General features: G+C 36.0%; 1 protein-coding gene across 3 annotated transcripts; it reads right to left on the reverse strand.

Moving 5' to 3' along the window:
- Positions 1-387: 387 nt before the first annotated feature.
- npdc1b (neural proliferation, differentiation and control, 1b) lies at positions 388-24,229 on the reverse strand. 3 transcript variants are annotated; one of them, XM_016244352.1, is made up of 9 exons: positions 23,931-24,229; positions 10,706-10,852; positions 5,398-5,490; positions 3,784-4,008; positions 3,586-3,652; positions 3,399-3,483; positions 3,206-3,282; positions 2,154-2,253; positions 388-1,945 (listed from the first exon to the last, which is right to left on the reverse strand). In XM_016244352.1, the coding sequence occupies exons 1-9, from the start codon at positions 24,013-24,015 to the stop codon at positions 1,868-1,870; spliced, it is 957 nt and encodes a 318-aa protein (XP_016099838.1). In that variant the 5' UTR covers positions 24,016-24,229; the 3' UTR covers positions 388-1,867. The 3 variants fall into 3 exon arrangements, with proteins under 3 accessions (XP_016099838.1, XP_016099837.1, XP_016099839.1); XM_016244351.1 differs by having other exon boundaries at positions 5,398-5,493; XM_016244353.1 differs by lacking the exon at positions 5,398-5,490 and adding an exon at positions 5,656-5,751.
- Positions 24,230-25,670: the final 1,441 nt, after the last annotated feature.

Consider the following 25,670-nt stretch of genomic DNA (forward strand, 5'->3'; position numbering starts at 1 on the left):
CGAACCGATGAATGACAACATACTTTTCATGGGAAAAATGGTCAATTCAATGGAAAAGCAGTGACGTGACATTCAAGATATCATAACTGACATTAAACGGCCATGATTTTGTATAAATGCAGTACATTTATACAGCTATTTCTTTAAACATTTTAAAGAAATGTTAGCATGTTACTGTCCACAAACGCATAGTCAGCATGTGTTATTAAATCATTTAATAAAGTCTCCTGCATCTGTGTGTACAGGTTGAACTTTATTATACTTAAATACCCTTTGGAAAAGGCACATAAAAAGACTCAAGTAAGCGTCTCATGTTGTTTAAATGTCTTCACACAAAACACCTGGTAGGTTTAATATCAAAGAAAACAGGACACTATTATTTGAGCTGATATAAATATTTATTCCCTCTTTTATATATTCCATCTTTACATGCATGTCAGGCAATCTCAGTAGCTGAAAAAGGTTTATTGGGCTCAACTAAAGACCATCGTGACTTATTTTGAAAAGTGCAGGGCATATCAGAGGTACCATCCCCACAATGACTGTCAAACAGAACAGAACAACTAGAGGATGTTTAAGGAGGCACATTTCAAATTTTAAGGGCTTCCCTTTGCCCCAATGCAACATCGAAAGACTGACGTCACTGTCACGGCTTTTGACTAAAAGATTCAAAGGTATAAGATCCAGAGGAACTTGAACAGATCCCCTGCAGGAATTACAGAAAATGCAGGAAATGCTGCACAGAAACCGGCTACTGTTGGCAGATTTCCTGAGAAACAGCAGTGAGCCACACTCGCTCCGGAATCAAACTATATCACGTTACCATTAGTGATCTAGCATAGAAGTCAACGCACATAGATCGGAGAATCCTGGCCTGTACACAATAGCTGCTATATACATGTTACGCTGCAAATCAGGTCTTTTTGATTTGACTGGGTTTGATACAAAAACTCCAATTTCATGTGTTTTTGCTCTATAAATGAACCAGAAATGCACACTGACTTTCTTCATTACACAGCTTCAAATCATGCATAGTAGGACCATTCTGATTATACAGAGGCTACATAATATCATTTAGGGGTATTTATGTGAGCACAATTATAAAAAAATATTAAAATCACCATTGGTATTTTAAAAAATACAGTCACAGACGAATTTGGTAAAAGAAACCATAAAATATGCTAATCGTATAATTTACGTTGCTCCTCAAGGGGAGTCAACTTCCACGTCCATTCTAAAGATGACTAGCGTTTGCAGGCAAGATATGTTCAAACAGATAATGCTATAAATAAGTTTCCTTTTCATTGCACAGTACTCACAATATACTACAGGAGACGTCATAACAGAACTCAGCAATGACCTGAAATTAAATGAGTCTTGAGCTGGTATCAAGAGCAGATCATGTTCAAGCTTTTCGAGGATGCCCAGTCTCTTACGTACAGTATGTTTATAACGGACATTACTATCAAACGGGTCCAGAAGACGAAAGGAAAGAGACAGGAACTCTGCGTGATTATACAGGATGTGTGCAATTCTTAGTCAGAAATCCATGCAATGTTTTTACACATCTGCCGTTAAACTGAAAGGTACTACAGCGCAGGGTCCTGGTCCGAAGGGGCTGGTCTTTAGAAAGGATGCTTGTGCATGTGTGAATCAACATGTTAACGAGGTGAATTATTTCTGTCTGTGTTGCAGTGCATTTAGTTTTCTGTTCATGGATGGAAGCTGCAACACCAGTGTCAACTTGTATTTAACAGCACAAAAGAAAAATGCTCTCAAATGCCCCCATGATGACCTTTGTGACCTTGCCTGAATGGATCAGATGAGGAAAGCACACCATTGTGATGCGTCCTCTGAGTACTCGTGTTTAGTTGTAACTTCTCTGCAGGGGAAGATGAAAGGTGGAGTCATCGAACAGTGGGTTCTTCACTTCCATTTCCCCGGTCTGGAAAGAGAATGATACTTTCAAACACAGCGGCACTACAGGAGACTTCAAACTGTAGCACAGTGGGTGACATATAATACCATCGATTACACCTGCAGGAGTCGTGATTTATGACAGCGATAAGTGAGATCTCTCTCATACGTGAACACAAAGACACAGACGTGATCCGCCACACTCAGAATTATGTATATAAACATATTGCTCTTACTGGGGCAAGTCCTGGGCACTCATACACAGTGAAGTCTCCGTCTTCATTTTCCTCATCCGAAGTGGCTCCCGACTCAGGAATCTTGGAATCATTTTGTTGCCTGCATAATAACAAAACACAGAAGGCATGCCACCGAGTTTTGAATAATAATGTAAATAATGTCAATGCATGAGTCAGTTTTGGTCAGAAAATAGGCTGATGTATTTAACCTGATGAATTATAGCCAAATGTTCACGGGACATCACATTATTTCATTTTAACCTACATATTTTAAAATATACACAAAAAAGAACAAATAAAATAAGACTTAGAGCTGTTTTATTAATGGTGTGCATACATTTTGTTTCTCTATTACCTAAGTTATATAAGTTGCTCATGAATAATTTCTAATATTCCAGTGTTCCATTATTCATTATAGGCCTACATGTTAAATTGTTAAATGACTGTGGGATAAGAAATATTGTTATCTGTTTTTAAAATTAAATGGAGTAGATGACATATTCAATACTATTCCAGAGTTTGGGATCTTTTTTTATTTATTTTTTATAAAGTCTCTTGCTAAGGCAGCAATTACGAGCTCAAAAATATAATAATAAATAAATAAATGTTATTACTATTTAAAATAACAATTTCTATTTGATTATTTAAAAAATAATAATTTATTCCTGTGATTGCAACACTGAATTTTCAGCAACCATTACTCTAGTCTTCAGTGTCACATGATCCATCAGAACCAAACCATTTTTGAACAAATTTGAAGAAACATTTCTCGTCAACATTATTAAATGGAAATTTCATTGGAAAAAATTGAGTAGAAATATAATATAAATAGAAAGTCCAAAAGAACAGCATTTAAATGATTTATTCTTTACTGTTATGTTTGACCAATTTCACACATTTTCTAAAAAAAAATTAAATCTTTCAAAAAATAAAACGAAGCATATCTAATATACTCTAATTATTCAAAATCCAGGCATGCAGGATAAGGGTTGCTGGGAAATGCGTTATATCCATGAAAGGCAGTTCATTCATTCTATTGGCCAATTACGTACTTGAGTGACATCATTTGCTGCTTCTGGAGCTGAAAGTGGTACATCTGGGCACTCTGTGCAAGTGTTTTATCACCAGTCTAATAACAGAGTAACAGACAAGTGCATCAGCACATCCAACATACAAGAACATACAAGCATCACGACACATGCAGGAATGATGCTTTGCTTTTTTATGTATGTATGCTCTACTCACCTTGCCACTATCATAAGAACTGGAACCTATTAACCCAAAAGCAGGATAATCAACCTTCTGAGCCAGACGACTGTCTCTCTGCATCCTGAGAAGAAAGCATCATCTTCAGCTTCAGTATCATTCATGTCTACTTATTCATGCAGGTATTTGAACCAACAAGGTTTGTCAAGATTATATAACATCTCACCTGACCCAACACACTCCAGTCAAGACCATGGCAACTGAGCCCACCATGAGAAACACACCCAAAAATACTAACAAAAGAAGATAAAAAAGATTGTCATGAAAAAGCTGAAGAAGCAAGAAGGAAAAGCACTGCAGTGACACAGTCCGCAAACTCATATACAATTATAAACATCAGCAAACAATACACAGTATAACGAACTGATGAAAGAGTGGTCCTCAGAGGGGTACTGGATGATAAAGGGGGCGCTGTGCAGAGCAGAGATAAAGGGAGTGTGTGAGGCTGGGCTGGTGCTAGAGGCGGTGGTGGTCAGGGCACTTGTCAGAGGCTGTTCTGATGTAGCAGCAGTAGGAGATGCCTCTGCTCTGTGCTGACTGCTTGGCCAGGATCCATCCTCAGGGACTTTGGAAGCAGCTGGAGAGGGGGCTGAAGAACATAAGAGATTGAAAAAAGAGTGAGAGAGACTGTCTTCTGAATAGAAAACACTGAATTTATAATGTTTTTTGGTTACACTTTACTTGAAGGGGTGTGCATAAGACTGACATGACGCCTTCATAATCATGACATGACACCTACATATGAAGGTTTTGTATGCATGTTTATGACAACACTCATTAAGTGTAATTTGCTCAGTTATGTAATTTTTAATGCAAAGATGACATTGTTTGAGATGTCTTTGTTATGGGCTATGGTTAGGGGTAAGGGTAGGGGTAGGGTTAGGTTAGGTCAAATAATGTCATATTTGCATTAAAAATGACATAACTGAGCGAATGACACTTAATGACAGTTGTCATAAACATGCATAAAACCTCCTTCATATTCATGACATGTGTCACACCCCTTCAAGTAAAGTGTTACCTGTTTTTTTATTTTATTAATTTTTTTAACAATGTGGAGTGGGTGGCAAATTATGGTAGCATAATTCATAAAAAACAAAACAAAAAAACAACAACTAATGCCTCATGTTCTTCTAAACTGTATGCTGTTACAAAAGGTGAAATAGTATGCACTCTTTTCCATTCAACTTTATAATTTCATTGTGTCCGAAGCTATCAATTGACTCTGCGCAGGGAGTTTGATTGACAGGCAATCTGACCAATTATAACGCTGAATCTGCCAATTTTCTCAAACAAACAAACCAGACAGGTTAGCAGATTAACTTTGGTGAACTCTAAAAAACGGCGTGCTGCATTGACGTCTTTCAGTGGTTGAAACAAGACCTTCTGATGTTCATTTATGTTTATTTTTCACGACACATCAAAGAGCCACAAAACGGTATTTATTGTTTGAAATAGTTAAAAAATGACAACAATTGAAAGTTAAGACTTTGTTTCATATCTAAAGTAACCTGCTCTGTCTTGTCTGTTGGTGTGTTGTCAGTTTTCGCGATATATTTTTGACTGTGTGAAAACAAGATATGAAGCGTGAGAGCGCCATGAGTTGTCGGGAATAGCTACAGTAACGAAGGGTTAATTGCTTTTTGTAGGAACACAGCTAAACTGAAGTCATTATCTACTCATAATCTTCCCCTGCTAGCTCACAAACCACATTCTCGCTCACGTTCAATTCAAATAGTGTCAGCCCTGTCATCAAACACTTCTCACATGAACAGTGTCAGTTTGAATATAAATATCGTATGGCTTCAGAAACCCTGAGTAGACTGCAGTGCACATTTAGTATGTACTTGATATGTTCACTGTTATTATATGGAAAACAGGAGCACAAAGACTTTATCCTTTTATGTCTTACAAAAGAAAGAAAGTTATAAAGGTTTGGAATGACATAAGGGTGAGCAGGCTTCCCATGCTACCTTACCTGAGTGTTTCAGCTCTGATTCTCTGTGTTTGCTGATGATGGAGGAGAGAATGTCTATCTCTTCATCCAGCTCTGCGAGATGGGTGACCTTGACTGCTAGGGCAAGAAAGTGGGACAGAGAAATAAAAGGAAAGAAAGGAAGGCATTATATGGAAAACAGGAGCACAAAGACTTTATCCTTTTATGTCTTACAAAAGAAAGAAAGTTATAAAGGTTTGGAATGACATAAGGGTGAGCAGGCTTCCCATGCTACCTTACCTGAGTGTTTCAGCTCTGATTCTCTGTGTTTGCTGATGATGGAGGAGAGAATGTCTATCTCATCATCCAGCTCTGCGAGATGGCTGACCTTGACTGCTAGGGCAAGAAAGTGGGACAGAGAAATAAAAGGAAAGAAAGGAAGGAGGAAGAGAGAGAATAAGTCAAAATCTGCAGTACTTACATTACTGTTCAAAAGTCTGGGGTCAATTTTTTTAAATTATTTGGCCGAGATACAACTATTTGAATATCTGGAATCTGAGGGTGCAAAAAAATCTAAATTTGGAAAAGTTGTCCAAATGAAGTTCTTAGCAATGCATATTACTAATCGAAAGAAAGGAAGGAGGAAGAGAGAGAATAAGTCAAAATCTGCAGTACTTACATTACTGTTCAAAAGTCTGGGGTCAATTTTTTTAAATTATTTGGCCGAGATACAACTATTTGAATATCTGGAATCTGAGGGTGCAAAAAAATCTAAATTTGGAAAAGTTGTCCAAATGAAGTTCTTAGCAATGCATATTACTAATCAAAAATTACGTTTTGATATATTTACTGTAGGAAATTTACAAAATATCTTCATGGAACATGATCTTTACTTAATATCCTTATGATTTTTGGAATTAAAGAAAAATCTATCATTTTGACCCATACAATGTATTTTTGGCTATTGCTACAAATATACCCGGGAGACTTATGACTGATTTTATGGTCCAGGGTCACATATTTGAAAGAAGTCCTTTATGCTCACCAAGGCTGATTTATTTCATTAAAATCACAGTAAAAACTGTACTACTGTGAAATATTATTACAATTTAAAAGATGTGTTTTCTGTTAGCGCCGATAGCCTTGTGTGAATGGTGCTGACATAACGCCATTGTGTTATAGGCATCCCGAGTTCGAATCCCAGCTCGAGGACCTTTCCTGGTCCTGCCCCCTCCCCCCCCCCCCCCCTTCCTTTCCCGCCTTTCCTCCCCCCCCCCACTTCGCTTCCTGTCTTCTCTACACTGTTCTGTTGTAATAAAGGCAAAATGCCAAAAAAATTATATATAAAAAAAATCAGTTTTATTATATATAAAAAAAATCAGTTTTCTTTTTATAATAAATTTTAAAATGAAGACAGGACATTCAGCTTTGTCATCATATAAATTACAGTGTCACATGATCCTTCAGAAATAATTCTAATATGTTGATGTGGTTCTCAAGAAACCTTTATGATTATTATCAATGTTTAAAACAAAATAGAAAGTTAAAAAGAACAGCATTTATTACCAACATCCCTTTACTGTCACTTTTGACCAATTTAATGCAAATTTGCTGAATAAAAGTGTTAGTTTCTTTCAAAAACAAACAAAAATCTTACTGACCCTGAATGTTTGACTGGTAGTGTATTTGCAAATCGTACTATATATGCACATGGAACTGCATCTTATCTTAGAGTTAAAGCTGTCACTGTCACAGGTCAGTTATTGAACTATGTTAAATAATAATGCACCAAGGAATATGACATATATCTTGGCATAGTTTGTATTGCATTGGGTAAAATGTGCATGCCATACTGCTATATTTATGAACATTTAAAATTATTAATCATGACATGCACCAAAAATTTGCGTGCTGAAGTTTTATGAGCTTATGCACTGCGGAATCCGTGAGTGTGTGTACTGCAGTGAGTGTAGGCGGATTTGGTCAGTCGGTTTGTTGTGTGGTGCTGCTATGCGTATGTGGGCAGTGGGGCAGGAAGAGGACGGGGGAGGGGCCTCTACAGATTCATGAATGAAACCCGTCACCACTGAGTAAGTGCCAAGAGCAAAAACTTCACGAGAGATAAGAAAAAAAGATGGAATGTTTGAGAGAGATAGACAGAAAGAAAGCGAGAGAAAGAGGGTGTGTGTATGTGTGTGTGAGAGAAACAGATGCTTCAGCCATTCAACCATGAAAGTTCTATTTTTACCAGCGTGAGCTCAATTTATTTAAAAGTGTCAGATTATTTATTTTCCACTCCAAATAATGTGGAAAACAGCTTTTGTTTGCTGTGGACTACACAGCTAAGGGATACAATTTTGTCTAGTGATCTAAACGTGTACAGACGTATTTGTGTGTAAAACCTGTTTGCTGACGATTTTACACAGGAATCATGATTCCTCAATAATTGCATAACTTATGAGAGTCCAAATGGGTCTCATTCACTAATAGTGTACAAGTGTTCTTGTGTGAAAAGGTTTTTCATGTCAAAATTTATGCCATGCTTTATTGTAATGCTGATGAATCCAGACTATTCTACTGTAAGTGAAGGAGCAATAACCCACAGTTAAGAATTTACATAATGCATGCCCTAGCCATCTCTAAATAAGGGCTTTCCACACAACCTCTCTCGTACAGCCATTCATCCCTCTCTGAAACACATTCTTGCACTCTTGCTCGAGATCAAAATCTTTAAAGCCAAGTGTGTCAATGTCAAAACTGGCTGTAACTGGCTATAAGCATCTTTTAAATAGGCCTTTACTGCATCAATCCCAGATCAAGCTACAATAGACATTATTTTGTTATTCTGAAATGAGAATCATCAATTACAGTAGCTATTCAATTTCTCATAAATCATAATAATATTTCTAAAAATTCACACAGACAATAATAAAAAATACATATTGCAAAAAAAACGTGCAGTTAGTAAATGAGAGCCAATAGATTTGGCACAAGCCAGAGAGCAACAAAATAGTAGGCAGGTTAAATTAGCCACCATAAACAACATACATACATGTCCAACTTTATATCAGTCTAACAAAAAGGCTGTGTGAAAAATGTGTGAGGCCTCTAAGGTCTCCTAAATGAACTGTAGAAAAGAAAGTGAGAGTTAAAAGAGGAAGAAGAAAAGGGCGCTGTTCATACTCCTGCCTGTTGAATAGTATCGATTAGATGTCGACAAAAGCACTGCCCTCCTAAGGCAGCACTGGAAAATTACCGAGCAATAATCTTCAAGGTTGTAGTCAAGATGAACATTTTTTTGGCTGAAAACAAAAATGAAATGCTTGAGGATATTTACATCTAACTGCTGCTTGCTTGTATGGTTAAAGCTAAGGCAGCATTAGTCAATCCCTACCACTGCAGTGTAGAAAGAGACCGCCTGAATTATTTCATTAGCCCCCCTCCTTCCTTTTGCATCTGCAGCAATGTGTGGGTGGAAGAGGGGGAGAGGGAAGCCAGACTGGAAGGTTGCGAGGAGTGAGAGGTCTTCCACTGCAGTCCAATGCATATGATGGGGAACCCTGAAAATGCTTCCTTACATTTTGAAATGCTATGTTTCAGATTAACGTGAAATTATCTGACAAAATCACTGTAAACTGTTTTCATTGCTGCTACAAAGACATTTGCCAAAACAAACCTGTAAAATGTGTGCACGACCAAAGATGGTACACCAAGATGGTTTCATAATATTACTATGAATGTGGAAAAAGTCCACTTTCTAATTAAAAGAGCTAATCACCAATTGGTAAAGCCATCGTGCCAATGCATTAGAAGCTCCAGTTCTCACAGAAAGTCAGCTTCCTGAGATGCATGCTTGGGATTATGAATGCGCATGGTTTTATTTTTTTCCAATTTCTATTTTGATTTTTCTGGATTCCATTTTCTTTTTTTTCTTTTTTTCCCCCAGACTCTGTTTTAATGGTTAAATTACATTTTTATTAATAAAAAAGCATGTCTAATGAATGAAATTGAAATCATGGAACAAACAATTTAACAGCAATTTATTGGAAGTATAACAAAAATTGGCCCTATGAAATATGTTTTGTTTTTTTCTCAAATTCAGTTTATTATTTTACCAAATGTGACCCTGGATGGTCATAAGGGTCCATTTTTCGAAATTGAGATTTATACATCACCTGAAAGCTGAATAAATAAGCGATGTATGGTTTGTTATGATAGGAAAATATTTGGCTGAGATCCAACTATTTGAAATCTGGAATCTGAGGGCGCAAAAAAATCAGAATATTGAGAAAATCGCCTTTAAAGTTGTTCAAATGAAGTTCTTAGCAATGCATATTACTAATCAAAAATTTAATTATATTTACAGTAGGACATTTACAAAATATCTTCATGGAACATGATCTTTACTTAATATCTTAATGATTTTTGGCATAAAAGAAAAATCAATCATTTTGACCCATACTATTTTTTTTTTGGCTATTGCTACAAATATAGCCCAGTGACTTAAGACCGGTTTTGTGGTCCAGGGTCACAAATACAGTTTTCTATTATTTTTCTGGCTTCCATTTTAATGGTTTCATTAAACTTTAATAATCAAAATCATCTCTAATTTATTTATTTTATAAATAAAAAATATAATTATTTTCTTTCTTTTTATTTGGAAATACTGTGTTGTGCTAAATACATTCTAGTAAATATTTCTTTCTGGTAAATCCTTAAAAATATATATTTTTTAATAATAATCATTATTAGTAGTAATACTATCATTACATTAAGTAATATATTTTCAGTTTCTGTCAAGACCTTTAAGTTTCTGATTGTATATGATATGGCTACAGTTTTTCTCAAAAGAAACCGTAAAATGCTCATGAAGTGACTCTCAAGAGTAGTTCTAGAAATGATGTTTATGTGTTCATGTACACATATATTGAGGCGGCAGAGGCTGAAAACATCGCGAATCACACATCTTCAGTACTGATAAATGAAACCGTGCATCTACGCCATTCATTTACACAGAGACATGCAGAACTTGCAGGATTCATATTTACATTTTGCGATCTGTTTTTGCGATATTAATATTCTATTAATTTTTAATGTTCACAGACACTAGTCCATATCGCGTTTTGATTTAACTGTACCAACCTACTCTTGATTTATCATGCTGCTGATTTGAAATATGAAATTGAGAAATGACTTGAAATAATAAGTTTTTCAGATTTCAGTTTTTCCCTATTCAATTAGATAGAAGTTGGTTTTGCATGTCTGAAATAGCTGCCCAGAGCTGTTGAAAATATGCCCGTCAAGTGACCAGACATTTCTGAAAGGCACTTTTGTAGGACTCAGTACTCACCAGGGTGATTTCGTCTCCTGATCACACACTTCCCTCGTTTGTTCTCCACAAATGGGTCTAGGCATGGGCCGCAGTGTGAAGAGCCAGGCTGGCAGAAGTGCCGTCGCTCCCGGGCACAGTCCAGACTCGGAGGACAATGTCCCACAACTAACAGAAAAGACAAAGACACTGATAATTGACCCACTTACACACTTTTCACTGAGGTTGTCTCATGTTAATGACCAATATTTTTCCAATTGTCAAAATGACCTGACTGCTGATATCTGAATCCGTGAATGCAAAATATAAATAACTCAAATAAATGAATTATTTCACCCTAAAATTATATTAAAAAGATGCAAGTGGATTAACAAAATTCTCTTGGTTCTCTCAGTCTAACTTGAGATGCCTCAGAGTGAGCGAGCTGCAGCTTGAGTGATCCTCACATAGTATTGTTTAGCTTCCACTTGTACAACAAGAACATGTCAGAATCATTCTAACCAACATTGTTGGTGGAGATTGTAAAGCTTATTGGTATTCAATAGGGAGATCTGAATAATAAATAATTATTATATACATCTTTACAAGATAAACTTCTTTTAATTTGAGTGCCTTGTGGCTGTTTTACACTTGAGGCGAAAGATGGAATGCAAAAATGTGTTCTATGTGAAAACAGGTTTCATGTGAAATAGAAAACTGGTTGAAAATATATACAGGGAAACATATCTTTTTCACAAGGTGGCAATTTCATATGAATTTATTTAATTTGAATTATACAAAAATGTTGTAGAAAAGAAAAGGGTTGTAGAAATTAGTAAGCATTAAGGTTCTTCCCCACCCCTAAACATACTGTAATTGTCACTGGGGGTTGAGAAAGTCGTAGGAAAACGTACAAAAGATATTGCATCTTAATTATCGTAATTTTGCCAAAATGCAAAAAGGTGACGAATTAAAAAACAGCTGAATATTGCTATCCTAACTATGCATGATTGCATGGTGATATGCATTTTTATTAGCATCTGAGAACTGGGGGTGGGCAATATACCGGTAGACATGATTGACTAGTAGAAATTTGTCAACTGGTAGAGATTATGGACTGTCGTCTCTCTTGCCGTTACACGGTCATGTGATGCTGCTGTGCTATGTTGTCATGAAAACATATTGTTTGCACACATTTTTAAGCATTGCGGTTTAGAAACAAATGTTTTTAAGCCGTTGAAATGCAATTAGCAGCGAAAAAGAAACTCATTTTACACATGCACATGAAGACGGTGCTCATAGAGCGCAGGAATATTGAGTTATTTTTGCCGCTTTATAGGCCTTGAACTGTTTCTTTGCAAGTATTCTCATAAACACAGTAGGTCTTAAGTGAAAGCCAACAGCTGAGCAAGAAAACACATGTGTAACAGTATATTGGATCCGGGTAGCTCTTAAAGTGACAGCAGTTAATATTCCTGCTGTCTGTCATTCATGTTACTCAGACTACAAAACAGAGAAAATCTCTCACTGCTCTTGAATAAATCTCTTTTGTAACTTTAATAATAAGAAACATATATTTAATTTACACACAGTGAAGAATATGCATTTTTATACATTTGATTACTTTATACAATATATATAGCATGTCTTATTTATTTGTTCTACTGTAGTAGTATTGCTTGTAATTAGTTTCTTATCCTTATTTAATCGCTGACTGTTGTCTTCAGTGTTTTTTTTTTTGTTTTTTTTTTTAAATTTAGGCTAGTATTCTGTGATATTGACACAGGTGACAAGAATTGTGAAATGTATATGGTCTCAAAAATGTTGATATCAAAAAGACCATATTTACAGAAAAAATTAAATTACTCGTATCGTGATATAAGATTTTGATCATATCGCCCACCCCTACTGAGAACTATATATCTTGTAAGAAGAATTGTTGTTCATAAATATATATATATAAAATATTATATTTTATATATTTTTATATTAATATATATAAGTGTCTTTGATCTTATTCCTTTTTCTTACCATTTTATAAATGCAATAATCCATTCAAAGCCATGTACTACAATGATTCTGACAAGCCTATGGGGTATTTTGGCACCTCATTGCACATTGTGCCTATAAGAACACCTCTTATGTATGGTAAAATAATCGTAATGCAAAGCCTTGAGTTCTACTTCTGAAAGACTCAGCCATTGAAACCTTGGCTCCTGTTTCCATAACAACTGCTATGGCAACTGAGTAGGTGTGACATCACCAGGTGTGAGTCACTGCCAATGCAGCAGCTGAAAAGGGGGCGGGGGATGAACTCTTCTGAACTACAGCCAGTCATGGGAGACAGTGAAGGAAATAAAACGCAACTGACAATATGTAATAAAAAATGGAATCGTTTCAAAAATAATTTATTGCAATGTGTGCAATATAAAAGAACTGTGCATCATGCCTAAATGTATTCATCCCATTTGTACCACATTGCCGTACAGATCTGTGTCACCTTATTAATTGCTATTGATTTCAATGCTCAAACCAACAATCATTGCCTTGCAATTTGCTTTTTACTGGAACTGCCCATCAAGTGCACAAATGTGAAGAAGTGACTCATTGAACCTACAATGCATCAGCAGTGATGGTTTTTACCAGAATCTCTCACTGTCACTGCACTGGAGGTGACTTTAAAGCACACGACGCTTTAAAGCCGAGCTGTTCTCCGTTGTCCATCAGTTTCAGATCTTAATTTCATTAAGAGAGGAACATTAGCCTTTTCTATGTGAAAGTCTCTCAATCACACATATAGGCACAATTATGTACACTGCTGCACAAACACACATTCATTTCCTGCCCTTTATCACTCTTAAAACACAACAATGTAAGAATCTCTTTCTACATCACTTCCTCACCACATATGGTGATGGCTATCACAAATGCATCTGCATGTGACCATCTTAATCAAACCATGTGAATGTAGATAATGTCAAGATACATAAAGATGTGTCAAGATAAATGTAATTTTTCTATTCCGTTTCATTTCATCCAGCTATGTTTGAACACACAACAAAAAAATGCTTTAAACCAGACAACTCAAATTCTACAGGGCTTTCGTAAGACCAATTAGCCGACTAGTCCTTCAGACATCCAGATGATTAGTTGATATTTTCAAATATGTAGATTTGCACATACTTAACCCAGACAAGAAGTTCTGTTGCAGTTTTGTAAGGCTTTGTAGTTAGAAGTGCAGGGAAATAGATCCACCGTAATCCGTGCTACATAGCAAATCTAATACCTACTTCCAAGCACATCACACACACACATCTCTGCTATGGAGCACCACTATCATCTCTCACTCCATCCTGCTCCTGCAAACTACCAACAAAGGCCAAAGCGGCTCTGCTGAGGGTGGAAAGTGTCGGCGTCTGGCCACGGTTCAGACATGCCTCAAGGTGACCCAGTCATGCTGTGCAGAGTAAAGATGACACTCATCTATGACAGACTGAAACAGGCCCCAAAACATTGCTGACAGAAGGACAATTTCTAGATTTGGCTAAAAGCAGAGCTGTTTTTTGGCATATTGTACTTTAAACACAGCAGGGATTTGTATAATTTACCATCACTCTAAAACAGGGATTCTTTGTCAGCTAAAATCATATAAACTAATGTATTGACTGTAATAAATAACAGCCTGGGATTTTAAGTTAATATTTCAATAATTTAACAGCACATTTGCATGTTCACAGTTCACTGATGATGGTTAATGGTCACATGACATGCAGGTAAAATATTTTGTTCATTAAATATAATATATATATACACACATATATATATATACCCAACCACAATTTTGGGAAAAGAGGTATATGTACTTTGAGAATGTCGGATAAAGGTCTGTCAAAAATGAACAATATATAATATAACAATATAAATACTACAATTAGGGCTGCACAATAAATCCAATTATATTGTGATTACGTTTAATTTTTATTTGGTATTTGCATTATCTTGCATTAGTAACAAGCCTTCACAAGCTTTCATGGTGGCAGTTGCCATATGTGTATACCAGAGAATTTTCTGTTCAGTGGTTTACTTAATCTTCCTAACCTGGCAACCATGCCCACATGCTCTCACTGCATTATGGAAAACACACTGATCATATGAAAACACTGCATCTCCACTGCAGTATTTTGTGTAATATAGTCACAGACCTGTGAGCAAATAATGCAAGTTGATGTGTACTTAAAAGTGCAAAGCTTCTGACAGAATGTAAAATAAATAAATAAATAACATACCAGACAAAAATCATGGTTAATAATCATCGTTATATTTCTTGAACAAAATAATTGTGATTAACTGTTTAAAGGGATAGCTCACCCAAAAATAAAAATTCTGTCATTAATTACTCACCCTCATGTCGTTCCAAACCCATAAGACCTCGTTCATCTTCGGAACACAAATTAAGATATTTTTGATGGAATCTGAGAGCTCTCTGACCCTGCATAGACAGCAAGGATATTACCACGATCAACGCACAGAAACATAGCAAGGACATCGGTAAAATAGTTCATGTGACATCAGGGGTCCAACTGTAATTTTATCGAGTTACTGTCTTCCAGCATTTTGGAGAGTACCCCAGAACGTAATCAATGTAATCAGCATTGTTTACGTTCAGCATGCGTGCGCTGTCCACTGAACGTAAACAACGCTAATTACATTGATTACGTACTGGGGTACTCTCCAAAATGGTAACTCGAGGAGAAGAATTGCTGAATAAATTGTTATTATTGTTTTCTTTGCGCACAAAAAGTGTTCTCATAGCTTCGTAAAATTACGGTTGAACCCCTAATGTCACATGGACTATTTTACCTTGCTACATTTCTGTGCGTTGATCGTGGTAATATCCTTGCTGTCCATGGGAGGGTGAGAGAGCTCTCAGATGCCATCAAAAATATCGTCATTTGTGTTCCGAAGATTAACGAAGGTCTTGCGGGTTTGGAACGAATTTTCATTTTTGGGTGAACTAATCCTTTAACCATTATTGTCAGCCCTAATTACAATATGCACAAATAAAATAAAATATTAAATCCTGTGATGGGCTGGCCTGCTTTGGCATTAGATGCAGGCACAGGCTCCAGCATCTCCACAACCCTACAGAGGATAAATGGTTTGGAGAATGGAAAATAAAATAAAATAATGAATAATAGCAGAGTGTTTTGTCAGCCTCTGCCAGTCACTTGTTATGTATATAGAACTCACTCTCTCTCTGGCTTCACAGAATAAATGGACATGCTGAATGAAGTTGCCATCAACCAGTGTTTTAGGGTAGGTTTGTTTTTTGACAAAGCCATGAAAGTTTATACAGGTGCAACATATCTACACCTCTTTTATATTGTCACTATGTTTCGCATGAACTTCAATTGGATGTCCTGTAACACTATTCAGTGAACACAACAGAAAAAGGAATGATGTTGTTATTCTTTGCTCCAGACTATGGCAGTCTTTCAGAACTCCCTGTACACTTGCTTCTCAATACCAAGTTTGAAAAACGCACTGAAGTAGTGTGGACTGCATGTTGTCACTCTCAAGGACTTTGTGCTCTATGTGACATGACAGGCTGACTGAGGAGGGCACAGAGCAGAGCACAGAGCTGCGGGTTTTTTCTTGTCTTTTGGAGGTGTTGAGCGCCTTGAATTCTCTCACTGTGAAATGTCAAAAAATATTATTTTTGAAATGTTAAAAATAACATTGCAGCAAGTCAATACAAATCCCCATTTAAAGCTGACTCATACTGTAAGAGCACAGAGCAAAATAAATGGCTAAAGTTTTGTCGCTTCTCATCATTGAAGTATGTTCCCTGTTTCCAGAGGTTTTATGCCAATCCTTTCCTTGTAAACTGCTAAAAAGTTTAATAGCATATTTTGCAGCTATGGGAAAAGTACCTTCAGAAAATATTTTAACATGCTAATATGGCGCTCTTCTTATTATCAATGTTGAAATCTTTGCTGTTTTGAATTTTTGTGGAAACCGTGATGCTTTTTAAAGCATACTCTTTTGTAATATTAAATGTCTTTATTATCACTTTTGATCAGTTTAATGCATCCTTGTTGATTAGACATTAATAAAAAATGAATAAAATACCGACCCCAAATAGTGTTAATTTTGGCAGCAATTTTTAATTTAGTCTTGGTCTTAGTCCTGTCTCAGATGTAAGTTTTAGTTATCATATTTAGTCAACCTTGTCCTGTTTTTGTTTAGTCAAGTTTGTCGACAAAATGCCTGAGCATTTTAGTCTAGTTTTAGTAAATGAAAACTTTCACATTTTCATCATGCTGTATAATGGTTAAACAAATTTAAAAAAACATTTCTGCTCAATTATAATCGTAATGATTGTTGTCATTTAAGAAATTTACTTTTGCATTTGCAATGTTGTTTTTATACTCAAAAAGCATAAAAAAAGCGTATTTTTCTCTTATTTTTCCACCGCAGTGACGCAATGACTTTACCAATCAGCGATTGGCTCTTTCATTTAGAAGGCAGGACTATTCAGCCATATTGCGTGTAGCAGTTTCTCCCATTCATAAGTACAAGAGTGAACTGTCTTTTTATTTCTATAGTCTTTGTTTGAACTTTTGATATCTGGCAACCACACACATGAAAGCTTGCGTAGTAGAGGCGTATACAGCAGCCTGCAATAATATTTTATCTCCTTTTTTTTGACGAAAATAAAGAATGATTTTGGTAAAGTTTTTATTTTTTTTAATACATTTTTGTCTCGTCTTTTATCGTCAATGAAATTGCATGTTGATGTAGTCATCATAGTTATCGTTTACTGACCTTGTTGTGGTTTTAATTAGGGATGCACGATATATCGGCCACCATATCGGTATCGGCCCATATCGGCTCATTTTTTCTGTTATCGGTATCGGCCAGATAAGAAAATTTGGCCGATATCTTAAAGCCGATAAATAATGCATTATTTCCTTCAGAGACACTTCAGATGCGCGCTGTTCGGAAATAAGCTCGTCAACGAACATTTTCGTCATAGTTTTTCGTTAACGAAATTAACACAAACCCCAAAATATTAAACAGTAGTGTATGTCCTCATAACCTTGATATAAAATGTTATGGTAAAATTTGAATGTTGACTGAATGATAAAAACAGAACAACAAAACTAAATACTGATTCAAATACATTTCAATGCTTCTAAAACAGGTAGCCATGCACATATTAACGTCATTGGTTGATCCAATGTTCTTAAGTCCGGCCCACTGTGATTGTTAAAAAAAAAACAGACTGCATTTCTATTTGGTGCTGCTAATGGCACAGAAATGACACCATCTTTAGTTTAACAGCTTTTTATTTAAAGGACTAGCAATATAATTTTAAAAGATAACCTCTTAAAGCAGTCACTTTACAATCTTAGCATCTTCCTGAAACATCACAGTTTGGTCAATACACATGTGGACAGAGAAACACATCCTCTGCTATAAATATATAACATTGATGCGATTAACATTATTATTGACCAACTCTGAACTCAATGAAACAGCCCATTTAGTGAGAGTGGAGTCCAGAAATAGTATTCTTTCATCAGCTGCTGTCACGATGAACTGTGAATAACATAAAAAATTAAACATCATCTTTTTTTAGCTACTTCACACTCTTACATGACGTCTATTTCCTGACCTCAGACTGGTGCTCATGTGTGAATACATTTTTCTTATTCAGGGCCAGTCTTCTTTCTAAATTAGTAATGAGCTGAAATCCATTGTGTCACTTAGAGGGGAAATGTAATTATCCAGTTAATCAACAATGTGCAGTAAAAACATGACATGCATCTATAATTGTCTCAATCTGACAATATGAGCACCAATATAACACTTAAAATATGAACATTTATGTGCAATGCAAAACAACTTCCTCTCTCACATATTCTGTCCTTGACTAAGCTTATCACAGAATATGCCACTTCAGGATAACACCTCTACCTCTAGATCTAAAAGCAATATGGACTGCAGAGAGATTGCTGGGCCACCATACTGTAGTTCAAACAAGGAGTGAGAGTATTCTCAGGTGAGCATGACCTTATCCGACACATGTGCAGCACTCCAGCCACTCTGCAGACACTGTATTGATCCTTCAAAAAGGAGCCAGAGAGATTTCACACATGCACTATATCAGTGTCAGGATATAAGAACATTTCTAAGGGTGTCAGATGGGTCTCATGTCACGGAGAACACCTTAGTTAAGCACAGAGAGAAAGATGCTTTTAATCCTGGCAATTTCAAAATGCAATAGAACTACATACACATGGGAAATTATTTTAATACATAATTAAACCTACATTAATCTGTGTTGATAACAATTTTCCTGGATGATTGATTACCACATTATGAGATGGAGAGTAAAGGATATATTTTATATAAGTAATAATTTTTTTGCCCTTAAAAGTGATTTAGCAATACAAAGGTTATAAAAATACTGTTACAGAAGATTTCTATTTAAAATAAATATACAGGTGCATCTCAATAAATTAGAATGTCGTGGAAAAGTTCATTTATTTCAGTAATTCAACTCAAATTGTGAAATTGTGTATTAAATAAATTCACTGCACACAGACTGAAGTAGTTTAAGTCTTTGGTTCTTTTAATTGGGATGATTTTGGCTCACATTTAACAAAAACCCACCAATTCACTATCTCAATGAAATGATTGTCTTCTGGACAACTGTCAGATCAGCAGTCTTCCCCATGATTGAGTAGCCTAGTGAACCAAACTGAGAGACCATTTTGAAGGCTCAGGAAACCTTTGCAGGTGTTTTGAGTTGATTAGCTGATTGGCATGTCACCATATTCTAATTTGTTGAGATAGTGAATTGGTGGGTTTTTGTTAAATGTGAGCCAAAATCATCAATTAAAAGAACCAAAGACTTAAACTACTTCAGTCTGTGTGCATTGAATTTATTTAATACACGAGTTTCACAATTTGAGTTGAATTACTGAAATAAATGAACTTTTCCACGACATTCTAATTTATTGAGATACACCTGTAGTTATTCTGAACTTTATATTCATCAAAGAATCCTGAAAAAAATACATCATGGTTTCCACAAAAATATTGTGGATTTCAATTTTCAGTTGAGATAATATTAATAATAAAATGTCTTGAGCAGTAAATCAGCAAATTAGACTGATTTCCGAAAGATCCTGTGACACTGAAGACTAGAGTAATGAAAATATAGCTTTGCCATCACAGGAACAAAATTCACAAATTAGGAATAGTAGATATATTTTAAAATATATTAAAATAAAAAAAGATATTTTAAATCGCAATATAATTTTACACAACATTGCTGTCTTGTGTTTTGATGCATGAAGAAACTTATTTTAAAAAATATTTAAAAATATTAAAAATCTTTTGAACAGTAGTGTATACAGGTATTTCGACTTTTTTGCCTTTTCCTTTCATAAGACAGACTTTTCAGTTGATACTTGTTTATGTTCATCTCATACTCCCTAACATTTCATGATCCTGAGATCATTTCCCTTTAAAAGACTTCCCTTTAAATGACCTCAGAATCCATATTTAGAGGTCTATAGCACAGGTGTTCTGAGCTGTACTTCTCTAAATTGCATTATGCTCTGCTGAAAATGGTTTGGAATATTTATCTTTGATCTATTAAATGTTGCATTTTTCTCTTATTTAATTTTTGCAACGTTGCCATTTTTTCAACTAATATATTTTAATAATAAAACAAATAATTAAGATTGTTCAATTTTATTCAATTGTGTCAATAGACAGTGACCATGTTGTGTGAATTTGGCATGCTGGGAGATTCCGACTGCAAATATTTTCCTGTCAAACATGTTGCTATGATACATGTCAATGTGTGAGCTGCTGTTAACACATATTTAGCGAAGAACCGGTGTTTAATTACTTAAACATGAAGCAATTTTTGCTGCAGTGGGTTTCTGAGGGTTAAAAGAGAGAGAACATGAAAAATGGAAAACAGATAAGCAAAAACAAATAATACAGAAAGCAGAATGCAAAAAATTAAGGCGAGAGGGGAAAGAACAGAGAAAGAAAAAAAGAGAATAATAGCTTAGAGTGAAAGAAAGCAGCATAAGAGACAGTTTGAGAACATTCATGATGAATGATTTCTATGGTGCCACTCTTGAGTGGCAGCTTTAACCTTTGTGTCTCAGTAACACATTTCTCTATTGTGTCCCATTCTTACAGCAAAAGAAAGCAGCAAAACTGAAACAACGAAGAGTGACAGAACAACTGAATTATACTTATTATACCAGACATCTCTCCTGCTGTTAAAATATACACAAAGATTATAGAGCATGAGAGAAAAACACTCAACTTGTCGGCAGATCTCTTCACTCTCAAAGTGGTGCGGTGCAAATTTTTGATTTAGGCTTCTACTTTGAAGCGAGATTAAAATGACAGAACAATCTAAAGTCTCACATGCACGAGCGCACGAGGATTACAGTCAACCCGACGGGCTGCTTAAAACATCTCACCCTCTTTCACGCCAGCTTAAGTCTGACGTGACTTCATGAAGTCACACAAACTCATGCACACATGCGAGATCACAACTCAAACACACAGGGAGCAGTTAGACACAGAGAAAAGGTGATAAAGAGACAGAGACAAACTGGAAATGAGAAAGACTTCCTGCACTCCAGGCATTAAATCAGAGCATCTCGTACAGGAGGCAACATCAGCAAAAGGCAAGCACCAGAAAGACAGACTCAGACAGATATTAACTGCATTAATCTCTTTAGATACACGAGCGCTTAAATAAAGGCCTTGAGCCACGTGCCTGGCATAATTCTAAACACATTTCATACACTGCAAAAAAATCTGTCTTTTTGTCAATTTGTTCTAATAATATATTTTATATATAAATAATTTTGACGCTTAAGAAAAACTATGTTAGTGGGGTAGGAAAAATAAACTTAGTTTATTGCAATTAATTCTCTACAACAGGTCTATCTTACGCAGCTTTTGCTTCACAAGATGTTAATTGATAGACTGGAGTTATGTGGATTGCTTGTGAATGAATGCAATATTTTTATCAGCTGTTTGGATTCTCAATGGTAGGATGAGGAGAATCCGCTGGTGAACAAACAAACTCATCTACATTTTGGGTAGCCTGAGGGTGAGTTTTTGGCTGAAGTGTTCCTTTAAGGATATTTTGTATGCATTTATCAGACGCTTTCATCCAAAGCGACTTACAGTGCATTCAGGCTATACATTTTTTATCAGTATGTGTGTTCCCTGCGAATTGAACCCACAACCTTTGCGGTGCTAATGCAATGCTCTACCACTGAGCCACAGGAACATATTTAGCTTAAATATTTACACTGGCAAAACAAGATAAACTGATTAAGACCTTTTATCCAGTGAATTATTCAGCTTATACTCTTTGGTGTAGACCTTGAAATCCTTATCCAGAACTGCCATTCACTTATTTCTGCCATGGTTTCTTCTTTTCATTCTGACAATAGCAACAACACCTACCTCTTCCCTCTGCATCTAAATTATCTATATTATATCTCTGTGGTTGCATAACTGCTTCTATACAAGTTCTCTGAAAGAAGAACCATTTAGAGCGCTCATTTTTGAAGGTTACTTAAATTGTCTTCTTTCTCATTAGATGGTCAATTATCAAGTTCACAGCTCCTCTACAGTGTGAGCAAAGCCCTGGCAACTCACAAGAGCCTAAATAAAATGTCTTTGCTTCTGGTTAAATATCATCTACCACGGTCACGGTCACTTCATGCAGCTTCAACTCATCTGTTTTTTTAAACTACTACAGCACAAAAATGATACGGTTATGACCGATAACGGCAAATAATACAATTCTGTACTATTTTTACTGTTTAAAGAAATTAAAGAATCCGTTTTTAAGAATTTTTTTAAACCATTTTTTTTGTATTGTTACAATGTTGATAGTGTAAAAAAAAAAGATCAATGTGTATTAATTTACCTTGTCATCCGCACCAAGATATGCCTGTTTATTTGTCACCAAAAAGTTTTGACCGCTCCAGGGCTTTTGTAAAAACTACATATAGCATTTTTGTAGCCCTACTCATGGAGAGTCAAATCAAACCCTGTGCATTATGGGTGTTGAGGTTTCCTATTTTTTCGACACAACCCTTTTTCTGTTTTCTCTAGTTGTGTAGCACCGACTAAAAAAATATAATAAAAAACTTCTTGTTGGCAGTGAATTACCTCTTAAAAAAATTTATCATTTCAAAATGTTACAAGGGGATTTATACACCCATATTAGTTCAAAACTATTCGGTAATACAGTGGTAGCCTACTTTGTGTATTCTGTAATAATTTATCCTTTCAGCTGCTGAAAATATACAACAAGAATTAAATAAATATCCTAGTAAGCATCAGATGTGAGTGCAAGGTCTTGCACAATAATAATAATTAAAAAAAAGTCCTTTGTGGTTCAGCTGTTCCCCTTGAGTTTCCAGACTGTCTTTGGTCTTGTGGTTTGAGGGACTCTAGTGGCCGTGGTGTTCTACATTCTTATTGTTCTTATTTATAGCCCAGACCTGAGTGGCAGGCGGAACGTGTCAGGGTCTGGAGTCCTCATTCCTGTCTGCTGATTGCCTGTTTCCATTACACAACACTGAGGGGTTAAAGAATAGGTGTGCTTGTTAATAATTGCTATGACGTTACCAGGACATTAACCGCATATCTTAAGTGCATAGTGGGAAACTCATGATGACATCAAAACAATGTGAATGCACCCATGAGTGCGCACATTTCCCAAAATGGACAAACATGTGGATAACAGGGGGTCCACATCTCTCCCACCTGCGTCACAGAGCATCTCTTCTCCCTGTACCAGAACATTTGATTACATCTCATATTGAGTTCAAATTGTATTTGTTTTTCAACAGCAGAATAACTGATTTAAATCAAAGACAATTCGAAGAATCCTGAATTCATTTAAAATAAAGAACCTTCAGTCATTGACTGTAAGCAAAACCATTCTACTACTATTAATTATTTAAAATAAGTCTGATATAAAGATACTTGAATAGTCTAATTATGATTTCTACACTTTCACACTTGCAGTGCACATGTGTACAGAGAACAAGCAAAATATACAAAACACATCCTCACTATGTGGCTGCACAAGATGTTTTAGGCTATATAAATAGCCAGACACTGTTTATTTAACCCCAGATACCAGTCTGGCATCACGTTACCCATAGATAAGTTTAATTAAGCGTCTTACCTGCCATTGCAGCGCTGACGGCGACTGTTGTGATGAGGAAAGCCTCGGTGAGTAGCGAGGCCCACGGTGGGCTCAGTGATCGCATCCTTACGAACAGTACAACGGCCCGGGGGATATCATTCCCCCGTCCCACAGTTGTTAAAAACCTTTGACTGTAATCTCTGTGCAATGACACTCAAGTGTGGAGTCGGTAAGATGTGATCAGATCACTCAGTGCGCGTCCACCGCCGATGCTGCTGCCGATACCTGTGCGCTGCTTGAGATGAGGATCTCTCTCGCTCTCGCTCTCTCTCTCTCTCTCTCTCTCTGAGAACGCGGGGAAAATACCCGAGGTGAGCTGGGCGCTCAGGCTACGTAAAACGATGTCGTCATCACGTCAGGATATTTTCGGTCCCTTCTAAAGTAAAGAAATATTATTTTAACAGGTGCATGTTGGGGATAATAATGCTGTGGGAGGATGACGCCAAATGCGGAGGTTAGAGTTGAAATATGTCGAACAATTAATGAGCAAAATGTTAAATTGTCACGTATATTGTATAATATATACAGTGTTGGGGGTAACGCATTACAAGTAACGCGAGTTACGTAATCAGATTACTTTTTCAAGTAACGCATTACAATTTTCTCAATATTTTGATTTATTTGCACCCTCAGATTTCAGATTCTCAAATAGTTGGATCTCAACCCAATATTATCCTATCCTAACAAACCATACATCATCTGAAAGCTGAATAAATAAGCTTTCTATTGATGTTATTATTCATATAACATTTTTCATATATACATATAAAATAAATCTCAACAATGGTGAACGAATTCAAAAGATTAGACTCACTGAATCAAAATCTGTGGTGACAGAACAAGCGTGAGGAACGTTTGCACTGCCGCCTGCTGGTGTGACAGATACACCAAGCCACGTTTTAGTTGTACTGTATCAAATACATCAGCTTAAATATGCAGTCTCTCAGTGATATTGATTTATTGTTCCAAAACATAATACAATAATAACACAAAAGGATTTGGGCAGGATACAATTAAAAAGATTAATGTATAGTACCAAGTGCTGTAACTAATAAATAAAAATATCCAATTACGTTAATTAAAAGTTGAAGTCGTTGTCATTTCATTGATAAAACTACTTTTAAAAAGTCAGAATAGAAGAAATTAGGAAGCTGTTGTGGTCATATACACGAGTTAGACTCTATTGATAACATTTTACACATTGATAATTTGCTTGTAATTTCAATTTGAGCAGTGGCGCTGTATTAATACGAATACCAATTGAATGACTCTCATCTGCTGGATTCCCCTTTACAAAAGCCACCTGCACTTAAATCAAAGCATCATAAGATGACACTTATTTCCACTAGGACCCACAACCGATAGAGCAGTATCCTCTGCATTAACTAAACCATACAGTGCATGTGCATCCCAGAAGATACTGATATCATAATGCAATTACCAAATGCAATAAAAAAAAATCCACAGATTGAACACTGAATAAGGAGGGAAAAAGCACCATATGAAAATGGCTTGCAGTCAGTTACACTTGTTTGACCTGGTCAACGAAAAATCTATGCAAGTCAATTCCGTAATCACAACAAGTGACGGCAGTGTTTAAGAAAATAATGCTTACTCAACCAGCTGCAGCAATGCAAGCAACACTCCAGTCTTAAACAAGCTTTCACTAGATGCAGCTTGTTTGGCATTCCAGGAAGTATTAGTTCACTAGCTAAATGT

Source organism: Sinocyclocheilus grahami, unplaced genomic scaffold (assembly GCF_001515645.1).
Source record: "Sinocyclocheilus grahami isolate Dianchi unplaced genomic scaffold, SAMN03320097.WGS_v1.1 scaffold715.1, whole genome shotgun sequence".
NCBI lineage: Eukaryota > Metazoa > Chordata > Actinopteri > Cypriniformes > Cyprinidae > Sinocyclocheilus > Sinocyclocheilus grahami.